The sequence below is a fragment of the Coenobita brevimanus genome, chromosome 91, assembly GCF_032717465.1.
Source record: "Coenobita brevimanus isolate Jiangsu-jjx chromosome 91, ASM3271746v2, whole genome shotgun sequence".
Lineage (NCBI taxonomy): Eukaryota > Metazoa > Arthropoda > Malacostraca > Decapoda > Coenobitidae > Coenobita > Coenobita brevimanus.
Window position 1 is genome coordinate 704,225 of NC_137044.1, and position 19,117 is coordinate 723,341.

The 19,117-nt window shown below is 43.8% G+C and overlaps 2 protein-coding genes across 4 annotated transcripts in view; one reads left to right on the top strand and one right to left on the bottom strand.

Annotated features, from left to right (window-relative positions):
* Positions 1-19,117, bottom strand: part of LOC145411816 (sodium- and chloride-dependent glycine transporter 2-like) — a 151,919-nt gene that overhangs the window by 48,082 nt on the left and 84,720 nt on the right. The gene's annotated exons all lie outside the window — the stretch shown is intronic.
* Positions 1-19,117, top strand: part of LOC145411803 (uncharacterized) — a 52,992-nt gene that overhangs the window by 19,454 nt on the left and 14,421 nt on the right. The window contains exon 4 of the mRNA XM_080281746.1: positions 15,097-15,157. Coding sequence (XP_080137872.1) covers positions 15,097-15,157 — 61 coding nt within the window. The remainder of the gene's footprint in view (positions 1-15,096; positions 15,158-19,117) is intronic.

Genomic DNA, 19,117 nt, shown 5'->3' on the forward strand with positions numbered 1-19,117 from the left:
AGTTATCGTGGTAACAGACACACACAGACAGACACAGTACCAGCTTCGTTACCGCGGCTGGTATAGTTGCATGTATTGTATGTTTATAGCGTGATGGAGCGAAATTCATCGGAAGCAAGGCATAGGAAAGACACACACACACACACACACACACACACACACACACACACACACACACACACCTCCTCTCTCTCTCTCTCCCATACCACCCTCGTAACTTCTCCCATAGTAATAATAGGAAGAAAGATATGCAACACTGCGGCAAAGAGAAAGGGAGTCAGTGAGAGGGGAGCTAATGAGATGGAAAGCTTTTGACTCCACCCTGTACAAAATCAGTAGCCTATGTACGTGGTTTTCTCCCCAGCACATGTCACCTGTCTAGTAATCCAGGTATGCGCGACTGAACCTGCTATACTGCCAGGAAGGTGAAAAGAATAATTATGATAAAAAGTCGAAAAAAACAAGCTGACTAAACACGCTGCATCTCTCTCTCTCTCGCTGTGTGTGTGTGTGTGTGTGTGTGTGTGTGTGTGTGTGTGTGTGTGTGTGTGTGTGAGAGAGAGAGAGAGAGAGAGAGAGAGAGAGAGAGAGAGAGTAGTACACGAGAAAAAGTGAGAGGAAGAGGAGTGTAGAAAGTGAGATTAACCAACATTGGGTAATGCTAAAAAGGTAACCACGAAGACCTTGAGGGCTGATGCTAAAAACACAGGTGTCTCCCGCTACCGTTACGCCCTGAGAGAGAGAGAGAGAGAGAGAGAGAGTTACCATGTTATAAGGGTGTACTGAGGAGTAATGGAGAAGGGGACGCAGCTCAGCAGGGAGATAGAATCCGGGATGGTACAATCGAGGGTAAAAGTTCGTCTAGCATTTCACCTCCTCTGTCTCTTACTTTCCTCTGCTGGCTAATATTTCCAAGCCGAGAGATGCCTGATATATTTCTCTACCCATAGATAATATTCCTTGTTTATGATGCGTCAGGGAGGAAGGTTTATGAAGGACAAGCTGAAAGTGGTAAGTAAACGTGGTAGAATAACATGCTAACTTTTGCCACTGCTTGAACATAACGTGGTGGAATTACATTAACCTTCAGAACCAATCATTTTTTCTCTTTCCTTTTTTTTTCGCGTCTCTCTCTCTCTCTCTCTCTCTCTCTCTCTCTCTCTCTCTCTCTCTCCAACATGCCCGACTATCTTATTCAGCTATGGGGAAGACTTTCTGAAATGGAGGGGAGGGGGTATGCTGTAGTCGTCATCATCATCGTCATTACCACCATCATCATCAACTCTTCCAACCCGTCTTTCGCCATTGTATTCTTGCTATATACGGGCAATTTTATGCAGCATAGTAGAGGCTTTTGCAACTTAGAGGATAAGTTTGCCCATTTACCCCTTCACGACAAGAGATCTTCCTTAAGCTAAATAAAATAGTCTGAAGGAAGTAAGAATAAACCAAGAAAGACCTGAGTGAAATAAAGGAGTTAAATTCCCTCCTAGACAACCCTACAAATTCGAAGGTAACCAGAGGAAAATAAAGCAAAGACGTAATCCAAGTGAATGGGATCAACATGTCAGCCAGAGAACACCACGACACGGATATTAAGGTATTTTATTATTTTATTATTGCTACCACTACAGCCGGTTTGTTTTCATGTGATGGAACTCGGCCACCTTCATAAATTGAATACTAAGTTGTGGTTCCATTAAATTTGGTGAGCCTAAGCTATGAGGTAGAAACGAGTCTCCCTGGTTACTGGTCAAATTTATATACCAGTGTCATTACAGCTGGCCATGAACTGATCTGAAAGGGGTTGGGAATTTTTGTCAGATAAAAAAAAAAAACAATACTCAGTTCAGTGCAGACCTTTGGAGCTGAAGCGTGGTTAGATACAGCTCCACTAAACCGTTCACTACTTAAACTCCTTTCTAAGCAGAATACTATGGTCTGGGGGCAAGCGGACTACATAAAACCAGTGTGTCCCGGGAGTGGTGTTCCTGCGATCACTTCTTGTCCCCTTGTTGATGTCTCCGAGCGTGAGGCTGAATACAAATCTCGGCAGTGAGCGAAAATGGGGGAACGTGGTTCGTTATTAGCATATTACGGCTTTACCGGGATACTAGTTAGCTTCCTGACTACGACAACACCTAAAATGTATTCTTGCTATCTCCCGACAATTTTTATTTTATGCTTCGGAGACAAATTACAAACTGGAGGAAGACATAGCCGTCACTAACTTCGCTAACTTTTTCATTACAAAATGTCACGATTAAATTGTATAAAATCATAATGAGGGTAACAAGGAGAGGCCTTAGACTAAACAAATGCGCAATGGTAGCGAAGGGTTCAACACTTGCTGCGGTGTGTTCTCCTCAGCCATTTAAACTGCCTGGGAATAGACATAACAAAAAACAAAGTTCGTAAGTCGCAGTCAAAGGGCAATAAAAAAGAAAAAAAATTAACATAAGAGGGTAGAATGGACTAGAATGGTGGTGGAAGGTATAGCAGGGGGTCGGGGTGAGTCCATCCTGTGACGACTGGTAATATTGGTCAGTCAAGGAGTAGCTACTGGTGGGACGAAGGTTTATGTGCCGGCTTTCTTCTGGACGATGAAATAACAGTACAAAAACACACACATAGCTCTCATATAAAATGCACTGGGTCAGGCAGGAAGAAAGCATGCACTGAGGAGTGGTGGAGAAGAGAAGAGCAGGAAGGTGGAATCATCGGTGGTACACAGTCGGGGTTAAAAGCTGTGTTGGAGAGTCTGTGATGAAGGAAGTAAAGATGTGGTCAGAGGCTGTGTCGGAGAGTCAACTGAGGAGGAAGTCACGTACATCCATTGCCATTGACTCACTGTGTTAATCCAGCTCTATCCTCATCTGACACCACAACTGACCCCGACTCTACCTCCATCTGACACCACAACTGACCCCGACTCTACCTCCATCTGATACAACAACTGACCCCGACTCTACCTCCATCTGACACCACAACTGACCCCGACTCTACCTCCATCTGACACAACAACTGACCCCGACTCTACCTCCATCTAACACCACAACTGACCCCGACTCTACCTCCATCTGACACCACAACTGACGCCGACTCTACCTCCATCTGACACAACTTTCGATTCCACTATCCATTCGAGAGCCGTATTTCTCTTCACCCTCCACGCCTACCACAAGCTAAAGAGTCGTAGCCAATATTTTCACACGGAATACACCTGTACTCCAGTATCAAAGCGGTGGTTCGAGGCTTTGCAAATAAGGATGAGACTATTACTAGTTTCGTGTGACAAAGGAAATTACCACCATAGCAATATAGGACGCTACTTCTTTCCTCGTGATATCTAGACAAATTCCCTCGAGCTCGGGGATGGGGTGAGGAGCAGAACTAGGCTTCATGACTGTGTAAATATTATAAGAAAATTGCATTGAGGAGACACATATCCAGAAGAAATAAGAGGGTGGCAGAGTCTGAGAAAATACAGGGACGAAGGAACTGTGGAGAGGGGAGGGAAGGCGTTGGACACACACACACACACACACACACACACACACACACACACACACACACACACACACACACACACTAAGGAAGCTCCCCACCATCCACCAATTTAATCAGCATATTCCACACAAAGCCTCTTACTGTGATGATGTATTTTCCATTTTCATCTACTTAACGTTAGACAAATCTCTTCACTTTAGAGACCCCCTTCACAACGTAAAGGTATATTAGGACTACATCTAAGGCATATCTAAGCCCTTCAGTCCGACAAGTCCTTAGATGAATAAAACTGTCTTGAAGATATAATATGTTGTATAAGACGTCAAGCAAAGGGATAAAGTTAAATTCCATGTTATTTATGCCAATTATGCCGATCATAAAAAAGATATAAAGAGAGGCAGACGAGAAAATACTAAGGTTAGACAGGTAATAAAACGGTATGGAAGAAGTGCTAGAAAAATGGGAAACTAAAAAGATATATGAATAACACATCACGTACTGTACAATAAATCTTCCATAAATAAATAAATGAATAAATAAAACATCATGCCACTGGGATATTACGACACTATAGTCAGGCTGCCTTCATCTGACAAAAATGGGCCACTTCCTCTATTTGAATACTAAATTGTGGCTGCATGAAATAAGATGAATTTTATTTCTGACGTAGGAATGAGTGACCTGGGCTCGTATTCTCGTCGGTAAAGGAGGCCCCCTAACGCCTTTTCCTTGGCGATTTATTTTTGGATATTGCATGAATATCCTTTTGTACGTTGTTTATGTTGAAAATGGTGGTAAAAGAATGATTTAAATAACAGAGAAGAATACAGTAAGGAGTAATAAGCAAACTAAATCGCCTACGAAGATGTGTTTGGGAGCTTCCTTAACCGATGGGGATACGGGTTCTGGTTTCAAATCGACTCTCCGATCTGACTACGTTTGCCTACTGAGTGAAAGGAATTTGGAGATTTGAATAAACGTCTATAGTGATCAAAAACCTCCCTTACCTAGCCAGGAGGATGGAGGTATTTGAGTGGGTAAGGTATGAACCAGTCTCTCTCTCTCTCTCTCTCTATCTGTGTGTGTAATTCACCGGGTCGGTCAGGATCACTTGATGGTCGTGATCTAGGTCAAGAGAATTAAAAAGGTCTGCCCATCGAGGTACCAGTTTTCACCCCTTGTGCGCATGACGTCACAAGAAGTGTCAGGTAAAGCCCTGAGTGAAGTCAGTTCCAGGGTTGCCAGGTGCGCGCGTTTCGCGCCAGATTGGGCGACTTTGGAAGATGATTTGCGCTTGAATTTGAACGGCTGCGCGTTGCGCTTTTTTGGGCGCTTTTTGAAATGACTGAGAGAGTATTGGGCGATTTTGTGTTATGGATACGATGTTCATCAAAATAAGAAAAAAAGTAAGAAGACACAACGTATGCCTGATGTACTAATACTCGTATGACTCAGTACTCCTTACCCTGCCTCTCCCCAAACGCATTGTGAAGCCTCAGCCAATTAGCATCTCTACCTGACCTGCCTCTCCATGACCCCAAGTGTGTGTGTGTGTGTGTGTGTGTGTGTGTGTGTGTGTGTGTGTGTGTGTGGTAGCCTTTTGTTTTAATCCTGAATCCTCAAGACTCAAGGCTATGCCTTTCTAGTGAGTGTAAATTTAGTCTTCTTAGTCTCTCTTCATATGAAAAGTTCTGAATATCAATGTAAATTTTTGTCATTCTTCACTGTGTATTTTCGAACGAATTTAAGTCCATCCCTATACGTTGCTACTACAGCGCTAATGTCCATCACTTATGTGTAGTACAATTAGCACCAGAGTCATAATGACCACCCTGTTCCTCCCCTACATCTACCTCTTTGTCTGAACGCCTCACACCCTTTACCAAGCCTGCCCATCCAACCCTGATCCCATAATTACTGACGACGCAAAGCTATCCCTCTGCCCCATCTGCCACTCCATACCTTCTGTATTATCCTTCTCTCTCTCTCTCTCTCTCTCTCTCTCTCTCTCTCTCTCTCATCCAGATTAAAGTCCACTGTCTCCACTTATCCTGTTATCCCCCTACCACCTCCTTGTAAATGTTTCACAGGCGCAGCCGTCTGACCCTCTCTCACCTGACCCCACTCCTCTGGTCTGACTTTTCGACCGCCACCTATTACAACTACTACTACAACTACCAACACACACACACACACACACACACACACACACACACACACGCTACGGGTTAATAATAGAGAAGAATGACAATAACTGGCTCTCACCACTCCCAAGACTGATGGAGGAGAGGTGTGTGTGTGTGTGTGTGTCATTTGCTGTCTGCGCTTTTTGGGCGCGTTTTCGGGATGGATTGGGCGCCAACAGCACCCACCGACCTGGCAACACTGGTCAGTTCATCAGTCTCCACTGACCCATACACCAAGAAGGATCTCCGTTTTCTGCGAATTCGCGAAATATTGAGGGAGGGTCTCTTTTATATATATATATATATATATATATATATATATATATATATATATATATATATATATATATATATATATATATATATATATTGGGGGGTAAAATGCCCACTTTTTGTGCAGCGAATGGGTGTAGAACTTCTCGGGTTAAAGGCATTAATATAAGCTTCCACAGATTTCCTAAGGATGTGGAAATCAGAAATAAATGGGTCAAGTTCTGCAGAAAAACAGATCCTTGTTTTAATCCTGCCAATTCCTACATATGTAGTAAGCACTCTGAAACAACTGCATATGAGAGAAACCTGAAGTATGAGGGGACCCATGTTACTGGAGACAGACTAGATTCTTTTGATCAGAGAGGTAAAAAATATATATATTAATAGCAACATCATAAAATGAAAATCTAGTATTCAAGGATGCACACTAGAACTTAGTCATGTTGGTGCTAACCGTGGAAGTTTAGTAATTAAGGAAATCCACCTGTAATGTCGTCTCACGGGAATGAGTGTTGCCAAAAAAAATATTGGAAGTTTAGAATAAATATTTTGCCCATTTATCCAAGCTTTTCATCCTTAGGCTTATATGTTCGGCCAATGAGAACTTCATATTCTTATTGTATTCATTTTCATATAATTTCCTTGCACCCAAAAATATTGTAGTTAGATAAAAATTCGGTGTTAATATTTATGTTGGCAGTATGTGGGATCTCTCTCTCTCTCTCTCTCCCTCTCTCTCTCACACACACACACACACACACACACACACTTCTGCTGACGTCACGGATAAGCTGCGCGTGGAGAGACCTTATTAATTCTCTTGACCTAGGTCGTGATGGTCAGCTTTTACCCTCCGGAAGGGAGGGTGTGTGTGTGTGTGTGTGTGTGTGTGTGTGTGTGTGAGGGAGATGGCAGAGCTGGAAAAAAAAAATGGAAGGAAGGGATGATTAAGTGTATGGGTGAGGGTGGAGTCAATGAGTGAGTGAGAAAGGAATGAGGGAGGGGTGAGGGGGTGAGGGAGGGGTAGGGGGTGACAGGGGGTGAGGGAGGGGTGACAGGGGGTGAGGGAGGGGTGAAGGGGGGTGACAGGGGGTGAGGGGTGAAGGTCGAGACGTGAGGCAGAAGCACCAACCTTCTCAACTTTACATTCCTAACACTGGCTCACCTTCCCTCCCTCCATAGTGAGAGAGAGAGAGAGAGAGAGAGAGGGATTTAGCCTACTCTCTACCTCAGTTTAAAGTCATCTCACTCTTAATCTGCCTCAGTGTTAATTATCAAGCTGAACACTCACTTTAAAATCTCTCACCCATCACTCCCTACCTTCGGCTTTGCCTCTCTCTCTCTCTCTCTCTCTCTCTCTCTCTCTCTCTCACACACACACACACACACACACACACACACACACACACACACACATTAGTCCCTCCCCTCAATCAGTTTCTCTTCTTCCTACCTCGCTCTTTACACCTCCCTACCTACTTTCACTTTTGTCATGTCTCCCTCACTAACTCCCTTCCATCTCACTATCTTTAATATATACCAATCTTTTTTATGTCCTGTCTCTCTTACCTGCAACTTTCTTTCTCTCTAGCTTTAATTTTCTCTGCCTCACTTTATTTGTCCTGTCTCTCACTTTACTCTTTCTTTCCCACTCTCTTTAATTTTCTCTAACTATCTTTATTATGCGTTGCCTGTCTCATTTACACCTTTCTTTCCCACTCTCTTTAATATTCTCTACCTATCTTTATTACACGTTACCTGTCTCATTTACACCTTTCTTTCTCACTATCTTTAATTTTCTCAGCTTATTTCTATTTTCCTTTATTATGTCCTGTCTGTGTCAAATCTTTCTATCTTTAATTTTCTCTCCATCTCACAATTCTCTCTCTTCATTATGCCTTTCTCTCTGTCACTTTCCACCTTTTCCACTATATTTTTTCTCTCCACCTCATAATTCTCTCTCAGCATACGTAGCACCGTCTTCCTTTACTCCACTTTATTCTTATCGCTTCCACACGCCTTCATCCACTTTAAAAAATATATATTATTAGCTTTAGAAGGACCGGGGGAGGATAAATCTAACACATCCCATATGAAAATTACTCCTAAATGAAATATAAATGACTATAGAGGTAATTATTAAAAAGGAAATCAGTCGGAGTGATGGGGTTGCTCCTCATAAATCCTTATCTAGGTTAACTGGTCTGCTCGTTCTGTCAGTCAAACTATCTCCCCATCCCTCTCTCTCTTTATCTCCTCCCCCCCCTTCGCTATCTCTCTCTTTCTCTCTCTCTCTCTCTTTCTCCCTCTCCTCATTTCTCTCTCTCTCTCTCTCTCTCTGTATGTACTGTATGTATCTATTAATCTACCTTTATATATCTATCAATATTTTACATGTTCACTCTACATCGCTCCCCACTTCCCTCTCTCCCAACCTTCACTACAATCCTGACTCACTAGTTCAATTTAAACTCTCTCTCTCTCTCTCTCTCTCTCTCTCTCTCTCTCTCTCACTTTTTTTCTTTCCGCCTCGCCTCCCTACTTTCACTTGTCCTTCCTTCTACCTGACAAAAATGAGGGAGAGAGAGAGAGAGAGAGAGAGAGAGAGAGAGAGAGAGAGAGAGAGAGAGAGAGAGAGAGACGAACCAAGGGAAATACCCCTGTCCACACATTCTGTTTACTGCCTGACGCAAGATCCAGTGAAGGGCGACTTTGACGACACACACACACACACACACACACACACACACACACACACACACACACAAAGTAAAAGCAAGGACAGGAGTGTTAATGACGCATCGCTAAGAATTTACCTTTAAAATCAATAAAAAAAAATACGTGTATAATAACATGAAAAAATACGTAAATAAACAGACGATTAAATACGTAAATAAATAAATGCTTTTGGCTGTTAATATGTCGTCCATTTTTTAAGATCATTATTATAAATCCCACTCCCCTCCCCACCTGACTCTCACCTGTTCCTTCCTCTCACCCCCACCTTCCCACGAAAAATTATCCACCCACACAAATATCTTATACTGTACGTTCCCTCCCTCCCTCCCTCATCCATCCCTTATCTCCACCTTCCCTCCTTCTCCCCCCCCCCTCCTGAACTATCCCTGTTTCTACCTTCCTCCCTCTCCCCCTCAACCGTCCCTTCCTACCACCACCTTCCCTCCCTTTCCCCCTCTCTCTCCCCCATCCACCCTTCTCTCCCCCTCTCCATCACCTATCCCTTCTCATCTCCACCTTCCTTACCCTCCTGCTTTCCTATCCTTGTCTATGATAGATAAAATAGTTACGTTTATTATAACCTACCGTGTAAACAATAGCCTGGAAAAGATCAATAGGTCTGTTGCTGTTTCCTTTCTTATGTACCCTCTGTACCCTCACATCCGTCTTCACTTTCCTCCTTTCTCTCCCATCGTATCTTCCTCCTTACCCCACCCCACCTACCTCCTCCTCTTCCCTACACTGCCAGTCAGCCCGTGGACTTCATTTATACTGTTCTTCCTGCCACCTGACAATGTTATTCAGTACAGGAGAGTACCCTGGAAAGGAAATGATTAATGATGGTTATACCATCTAAAACATCCATCACAAATATCTCTCCTAACCAGAAGAAAATCGTCCGAAGATACCCATCTGTCTATCAGCTAATCATCCAACCCTATGCAACCCAATCATAAGCGTAGGGACCCGTAGCTAGGTAACTCATTTCAGATAATTAAAGCTTCGGTGACCAGTCGCTTTTTCGTGAGTAGCATTCTGTGAGCAATAAACTCCAACCATTCCTCAGATGGGACATTTCAAGCTAGTGTACCTTAACCCACAATACCACCAGGAGTCTTTCTATGTTTTCCATCCAACGTAAATGGTCTCTTGAGTTACAGGAAACATGTTGGCTTGTCATTCAGTGCATAACAGTCACCTGAATGTAGCACTACATCGAGTGAGTGGATTCTGTGCGTCCCTGCGCCCCCGCAACAGCAGGAGATAGCAAGAATGGTGTAAAGAAGACGTCCTTGGGCTGAAGGGATTAAGTCGTTCCAACTCTGATACATACGTGCCTCCACCCCACATAAAAACACCATCCCCCACTACACCAACCTTCATATCTCCCCCAATTCTCCCACCCCCATCCCCTACCTACTTCCCCTTCGCCCTCCCTCATCTCAACCCACCTTCTTCCCTTCTTCCACCTCTCCTTCCCCTCCACCCCTGTCTCCCTCTCTTTCCCTTTTTACATGTTCTCTCCCTCCACTCTCCCCATCATCCCTTCCCCATCTCTTTCCATTCCCTTACAACTGCTCTATCCTTTCCTTCCCTTAACCTATCTTCTCCCCTCCTCCACCTCCCTCCATCCCTTTTAACTCCTACCTCCTTCCCCCACCCTCAACCTTCTCCCTTCCTCTACCTCCAACTTTCCACTCCCTTCCCCTCAGCTTCCCAACCAACCTTCCCCTCCCCAACCCTCCTGATTTTCTATCCTTGTCTTACTCACAGAACAGTCTGGTTAGTTGTACCCTTCCCCATAACACAGCCACGAAAGAATTAACAGGTCTCGTGCTTTTTGCTTTCCTTTGTACCCATCCGCACCCCCCTTCCCCACCCCCTCACCTCCCCACTCTCCCTTCCCCACCTATCCCCACCCCCCTTCCCCCACCTATCCCCCAGTTATCCCCAGCCCCGTCCCCCCTTATCCCTCTCCCCTCACACATGCTCTGGCGGACGTACCAAGCTCGTGAGGTACAATCATAATGGAACTAAAAAGCCTGCCTAGTGTGAACCAGTCCCTCTTACTCGGAACTGACTCTCTCTCTCTCTATCTATCTATCTATCTATCTGTGTGTGTGTGTGTGTGTGTGTGTGAGAGAGAGAGAGAGAGAGAGAGAGAGAGTATCATTTTTGGACTCTCTCATGGAGTTTGTACTATTCTCGTCTTACCATACCTGGCTCTCTCTCTCTCTCTCTCTCTCTCTCTCTCACACACACACACACACACACACACACACACACACACACACACACACACACACACACACACACACACGTTACAACCACCCCGAATATTTTCCCACTCTTACTCACCAATTCATCTTAACCAGAACAATCAGAGGACCTTTTTCCCATTTCACTCTTACAGCCTCTAGACGATTTTATTCAGCTAAAGATTTTTGGAACCACGGGCTTATATATATCCTTAATCCACTCCTTAAATGTCTGCCGTAATATGAATAAGAAATCGTCAAGAGAGGGCAAGAATAAACCACTTAAATAATACTTCACGCGATTCAAGAAGTCAGCTATGTATGGCAAAGGCTTCTGGTGTGAAAGGATGGGTGGGGTGGGGTGGTGATGGGTGTGGTGGGATGGCATGGGGATGGGTGTGGTGGGATGGCGTGGTTGGATAGGATGGGATAGGGATGGATGTGGTGGGATGGGATGGTGGGATAGGGATAGAGTGGTGGGATGGGATAGGGAAGGGTGTGGTGGGATGGGGTGGTGGTGTGGGATGGGATAGGGATGGGTGTGGTAGGATGGGTTCGTGGGATGGGATAGGGATGGGTGTGGTGGGCTGGGGTGATGTAAGTGGTGGGATGGGACAGGGATGAGTGTGTAGTCTATGGGTGTGAGGGGGATGGGGTAGGGATGACAGTGGTGCGATGGGATGGAGTTGGGTGTGGTGGGATGCGTGTGTAAACTCCGTAGGATAACAGAGGGAATAAAAGGGATGGTATAGGGATGGGTGGGGTGGGATGCGTGTGAACTATGTAGGATAGCGGGTGTGACGGAATGAGTGGAATGGGATAGGGATGGGTGCGACGGGACGCGTATTACCTCTTTTGGGATAGTGGGTGTGGGGAAATGAGTGGGACGGGACTGGGATGGGTGCAGTGGGATGAGGCTAAGTCAGTAGGATAGTGAACATGATAGGGTAGGGACTGCAATGATGCTGTGGATGTGAAGTGTATGGAACAGTGAGTGTGAAAGAATGGGTGGGATGGGGGAATGGGGGACCGGATGGGTGGGATGGGGAAGGGATTGCAGCAGTCTTGTCGGGATGGTCTGAGGAATTAGGGTAACTGAGAGAGAGAGAGAGAGAGAGAGAGAGAGAGAGAGAGAGAGAGAGAGAGAGAGAGAGAGAGAGAGAGAGAGAGAGATTTCAACCACCGTATACAACAAGTTCAGTACGTGGCTTCAGGGGTGTAATTTCATGTATACACCGGGTGTTCTTGTACAGTTCTTTCATCTTAACCTGGACCAGATTTTCGTCCTTATTCCAGTTTATTTCACGTAGCTCATTGCCAGGTAAAGACAATTCTACGGCTTTACATTCTTCCCAGACTGCTTCTTCGTGACTAGCACCATATTGTAATGTTAATCTACTGTTACAGGTCATTAATCAAGACTAAGATTTGATAATTTTAGGCCAAGTTACGGTGAAAATAGTATACTCAGTTTTGTTGTATCCGTCCATCCATCCATCATCCAGTACTACATTGCCCCATGAGCAGCGTAGGAGCCCGGGGCTAGGCAAGTTGGTCCTGACACTTAGGATGAGAGTGACCAGCCTCACTCAACCCTGAGTGGCATTATGTGAGCAATAAACCCCAACCACCCCTTGGATATATCTAACGAATAATCACGAATGTTCCAGGGAAATCGCATTTTGTCATGTACATTACAAGCTGACTACAATGAAATATGTCTCACATGTACTAAAAATATCAATAAAGGCTCAAACATCAGCATCAAGTTGTCAGTCATGTGCCATCACGTCACACCAACGCTATCTTGTTCATTCTCGAGCACCATCCCTTTGTCAATCTGTTAATCTTTGACACAAGGTAGCTTTTTTTTTTTGGGGGGGGGGGAGAGGTACACTGACTGAATTAACGGAGTTACTCTGTTTAGCCTACTTTGGCTAAAAATAAATATCTTAAAGAAGTGTCCGAGTAACTTTTATCAAAGCACTTGTATAAGGACTCAGGTGCCTTGGTAGGCTACCTACCGTACTTACAGACTACCTGGCTAAAAAGTTGTATTTGTACTCAGACTTGCACTTCATATTCCTCAGCTACATATATCAGCACTTCATCTCATTCCTATTATACTCAATAAATTGTAACTTATTTAAACACTGCCATCTCCCATCTTGAATGCGGAGTTGTGTTGCTGTAACAAGATTAATACTACAATATGGCAGTAGTCACGAAGTGCTATGGAGAGGATTTAGTGCCAAAGTATCGTCTTGTTCCGCTAAGGAACGAGGGAAAATTAATGTCAAAATGAAGAAAGTCTCGGCCAAGTTAATGTGGATTAACTAGAGCACCACGGGCGGGAGGTTTTCAACACGGCCAGGGAGCGACTTCAACGATGCCTAGTCATGTGATCTTGGCCGAACTGAGCCCATCAGAGCGAGGCGGGTGCTTCCTCAGCATTACACGCACCGACACCACCAGTACCTGGACTTTCCAACGCCATACGTGAGCGTGAATCACCATGCATGGTGCCAACACAAAGACAACAGCCCCTATTCTCAGCATGCACGGAACAGCACGCTCTCACAACGCACCACGCTCTCTAGAAACAATCTACATGTGGACTCTCCAATGCAAGAATGCTTCACTGGAAACGCACTGGACCAAACAGCATGGTGAATCGGCATACAGTGAAACGTGGCTTGTTTCCCGGTGCACTACGTGACCTGTTCGAAAAGATGAATTATAATAAAACAATTAAATATATAAATATACTGTACCATACACTAAAATGCGGTCCTGTATTTCCAGTATAATGCCATCGATCCAACTTATCTTAGTTTGGCAAACAGCGTAGGTATAAATGACCAATATGTAATTTCGAGTGAGCAGATACATTCGTCACTGCCAATATGTTTCTTACGATAGCCTTGTATTTTTGCTGAAAGGATATTTTAGCTGTCACCAGGCTATACATTTTCATTTGTAGAGTTCCGCTATGATTTACATCATACACAGTCTCCCACAAAGTGTTTACTGTTTTATATGGCTGTAGTGTAAGTCCTCGAACTTTATGGGTACGAATGAAAACATGAGAGAGAGAGAGAGAGAGAGAGAGAGAGAGAGAGAGAGAGAGAGAGAGAGAGAGAGAGAGAGAGAAGGGTGAGGACGTGAGGGCAAAGAGGGGTGAGGGTGTGGGAGGCAGGATGTGGGTGGAGGAATGCCGTGTGGGTGTAGGGTGAAACAAGAGAGAGAGAGAGAGAGAGAGAGAGTGAGGGTGAAAGTAAAAGCCAGGCTGCGGTACGGGTGGCACTACTCAAGGACTGAACAAGGACCTGATGATGATGATGATGATGATGATGGGGAGGAGGAGGAGGAGGAGGAGGAAAAATGGGAATAATCAGAATAAAATGAATGAGGATGGATAACGATGATGATACTGTCCAGTCTCTCAAATTTCTTCATCGCTAACATACACAGCCTACAGAGATCTCCCTTCCTCTGGACCCAAACTGCCGGCATATGTGATTTAAACTGTTAATTATCCTGATACATTAGCAGTAGGTGCATCTGACTCACTGAATAAATGAACTACATGAACGTCAACATTTGTACATTAAACATTATGAAAAGGAAAACACATATTCATCAAAATTCAACTGCTATACAAAATCGCTAATGACAAAAGGAGACTTCTTCGGTGACTCTCAGGAAACTGGCTCTATTTTTATTTTTTGCGAGGTCCCCGCTTTTAATGCTGAAGACAGAACAAGGCAAGTCATGCTGAGCATTAACATGATTCCTTGTTTTGGTTTTGATCACTGCAACATGAAGGAAAAATAATATTCACGGAGGCTAAATGCTGAAAGGCAGAAGAGCGTATCCAATTTCCGAAGTCGGAGTGTACTTGTTGTTTGAACCAGGCCTAATAATTTTAGAAAATGGGAGGCTGTCACAAAGCTGCTTCTGCACCTGACTTTACGATCATGAAATTCTTAGTCATGGCACTGAAAAGTTTCTTCAGTAAATAGACTGGAAGATACCCCGTATTTCAGCATTTTATAATTAATGCTCCCCTTCCTATAATAATACTAGTAATAACGATAATAACCCTGAGATATTCACGTGACCCTCAGGAACATCCTTGCCACCTTCAAATGGGTTGCAGCCTGAGGGCCAGGAAACACTGATGCAACGGTACACAATAGGTCACCTAAACACACACACACACACACACACACACACACACACAACACACACACACACAACTTTAGCTGGACAGAGGTTGGGGAATACTACCCAAAGTATTCCCTGCGTGTGGTACCAGGCAGCTAAGCTTTGAGACTGGATACTCCCTCTCCTTACGATGGAGTAAGAATGTGGCGACCTTCTCCTTACCTCCTAGGAAAATGGAGTACGCGGAACTGGACACCTACGTTATTTATTGTGTCTCGAAACAGATCATACAGTATACATCACTACTCGAACTGGCAGAACATAATGTGACAATGAATAATGGAATAACGATAATGATGCTACTGATGATGAGTGATTTTATTGAGTTACCCTACATTTGTAAACAAACCTGAAGAGTGCACTCTAATTTTGCAGGCGTCTGTTACCAGAATAGAATTACTGCACGTTTGCTTGCCCGATCCAGAATCCCAAACACTGCTAAACTTGCAATAAAAAAAATCTCCAATGCACCACACACACAAAAAAAAAGGAAAATCCATAAAACGCTACTACGCACTAAGACTAAATCTCTTGAATATCGCTATAACTGCAGAAACCACTACAATATCACTACATTTTTTTTTTTTTTTGCCTCTGGAAGTAGAAAATTTTTGCTGAATGGCCGTAAATATCAAAAGACATTGCGGGAAAAGCGCTAACTAGGCGACTCTTGATACCCACGTCATCCACATTCAAATTCGCGCTGAAGTTGGAGATTTTGTTGCACTTCATCATTGGTGGTTTATCTTGCATGTTACGCTACGATAGTCTGAGGTACGATAACTTTTTTTTTCTTTAAATTCCCACATAGTTTGCGGGCTCCTGATCTCTGGTTCCTTCTTCCTTGCCTTAAAAAAAAAAAAAAAGTCATACCAAGAAGGGCTAAAAATAGGTAGCTGAGGGAGAGGTGCTACGAAATTTCCCTAGCCAACGAAAAAAAAGGTTCCCTGTAGAGTCACACTTGAGGTGAACCAGGAAGCAGTTCCCTCCATCCTTCCCTCCCCACGCAATCCGCACTCACGCATTACCTAATCATATAAGGCGCCGGGGATATTTGGCAACCCCGGCAAATATGGCGGGGATATTTGGCAAGCCTGGTGAAGATGCCACATGGTGCGCAATACGTGATGTCGACTAACTCACACAAGCGTAACTTTATAATGAATGTTGGTCAGGCTAAGAGAGGGTTTGGCAAGGAGCTGGCTGGGATGAGAAAGTACTGTTCTCCCTAAACGCAATATAAATAATTAGGCCCAATTACGAAGATGTGGACACTGGCGATGCGGTCTGAGCTTAGGATGGTTCGTCTGCATCGCCATTACGTCCCCTCCACTTCCGTCCTGCGTGTGTTTCCGCATTCATGAAACACTTACGAGTAGAATTTCAAGCAGATGACCAAGACTACGTGACTTCTTACATTGGCTTTATTTTTATTTAATTATTTATTTATTTGTTAAGGGAGTAAGGGGCTTGCCTAGAAATCCTCTCTCTCTCCCTGTTTCCCGCCTCGTAAATGAACAAATACGACAGATAATATACATTTCTTCGACACTTGTAAATATTACTAAAATTTTCCTGAATCCTTACAAAATCATAAGGCTATTTTTTTCTTTCTTCACCTAACCCCCCATTCCCTCTTTAAAATTTGAGCCGATGTTTAATGTAGTGGAATGGAAACAAACACGTCCTTGTTTTTTTTGTTTTTTGTTTTTTTGAATGGCTGGAGGGCGTGGTGACGAGTTATGACAGTCACATAGATGCGTTTTTATCACGGCCATCCTGGATGAACTTGACAACTGGGAGTGGTACCGGGGTGATAGCACAACCGGTGTGTGTGTGTGTGTGTGTGTGTGTGTTTGAGAGAGAGAGAGAGAGAGAGAGAGAGAGAGAGAGAGAGAGAGAGAGAGAGAGAGAGAGAGAGAGCAATACCTGAATTACCAAGGAAACTTTAAAGCTTGGTGAGGTCTGCCATGAACTACTATGAAAAAATAATACTGCGAACTGTAAAGAGAAAAATCGAACACTCGACTTTCTGTGCCAAGGACGTACTGAGATCAACCCCATAGATTCTGTTCAGTGAATGGGATCCTGGCAGCAAGAACGTATACATTTACACTGATCCCCCCTGGAGGACTCAAGTGGGTGCTGAAGCTCTATGACTGAAGCTAACCCGACGCAATAATTGTTCTGCCGGGATAAACCTACACAGTCTTACCCCTCGACTGTTCAGCCTTATATTGCAAGAGTTATAGGCCCCACTGAAGTCTTTTATGTAGGCAGTTGTTAAACCCCGAAACTCACTTCCTCAGTCTGTTCCTCCCACTACCTACGACCTCCAGTCTTTAAAACCAAGGTGTCCAGGTCTCAAAATTGGAGGATCTTAAACCTGATTGTCTATATGATTAAATTTCTTATGAAAGGACAAGTTTTTATGGGTCGGTCTTGCGTTTTTTCTTTTTGCATTAATATTCGTATATGTCAGGTGATCAGGGACGGACAAACTAATAGAATATTGTACAGATTAGCTACAAAAAGAACTGTAACCATAAACTGGCGAGTCTAATTCAAGCCAATATAAGCATAGAACAGCCGAAAATAAACCAATTCTCTCTCTCTCTCTCTCTCTCTGAACTATGAGATAACGCGAATGGAAAACAGGTATAGAATCAGACCACGATATACGCCAGTGCCCTTCTACTGGGGCCAACGCCTTGCCTCACGCTGACCTATTCCCCTCACCACCTTGCACCACAGTCCGGCAGGAAGGTGGCGGGGCTGCAACCTTTGGCCGATCAAGACTGTGTTTGCGGCATTTTTACGATCCTGACTGCAATTCCTGTGGCAAACCCTTTCAACCTAATGACGCATTTTTCAGTTTTATTCATCCGGGCTCCTGACGATTTAATCAGCATACGAAACTTCCCCTCGCAGTGAATTGGACGAGAGCTACCCTCTCCAGTTTGAAAACTGCCTCCAAACTTGAGTAAAGTAAGTAGCCTATAGCAAACCTTAAGTACAAGAGAAATGAAGTTACACAATCGTGGTGGGGAGACTAAAGAGATTAATCATAGGAACTAGGCCTACATGGGTCACTTTTTCCTGCTATATCATAATTAAGCATATCATTGAGGGGTTCTGTTATTTAAAATCTACAGTGTTTAGGTTCGGATTCGCCATAAAAATACATTGGAGTGTTGGTTATTAAAGACACATTCACGCTCTACTAAAACACATCTACGACACAGGACCTTCGCATACAGCATTTTTAGTCTTAATATAAACTGTGGCGCCATGACACATACCAACAGAAGCACAGGAAAGAAAGAGTAAGAACGAAATAACACGTATCAGAGCGGAAAGGTCGGCGAGGTTGCACAAATCCAATAAACCAGTGAGAATTATCGCCAGAAAAAAACACTCAGCATTGAAACAAGATACTAATAACGGCCACATGTAATTCTGAAATTCACAAATCGTACACATTTCGCAACCGCCGCGTGATTCTGCCATGGGTGACAGAATTTTGCGTGATTTGTTGGGCGAGGTTTCCCAGAGCGACGGAGCGGCCATGTTTGACAGCGGAACATCGGGAAGCGTAGGAAGGTAACTCGCTGTCACTCACACACTGGGTAAATCTTCGTAACCATTCCCATACCAACAGTACTTGAGCAACATGACACAGTGAAACCCCATGAGGATGATGTCATTATGGCATACCAGAGCATACAATTAATTTAAAAGAAAATCGAAATCATAAGTAGCTACATGACAAAGTTGATACAAATTCCATCAAACCACAAATACGTAGGAGGGAAAATAGGATGACAATGTAAAGCCATGTAGGTACCAAGAGACATATCGGAAATAATAATAATAATAATAATAATAATAATAATAATAGTAACTGAGGTGCTGGAATTT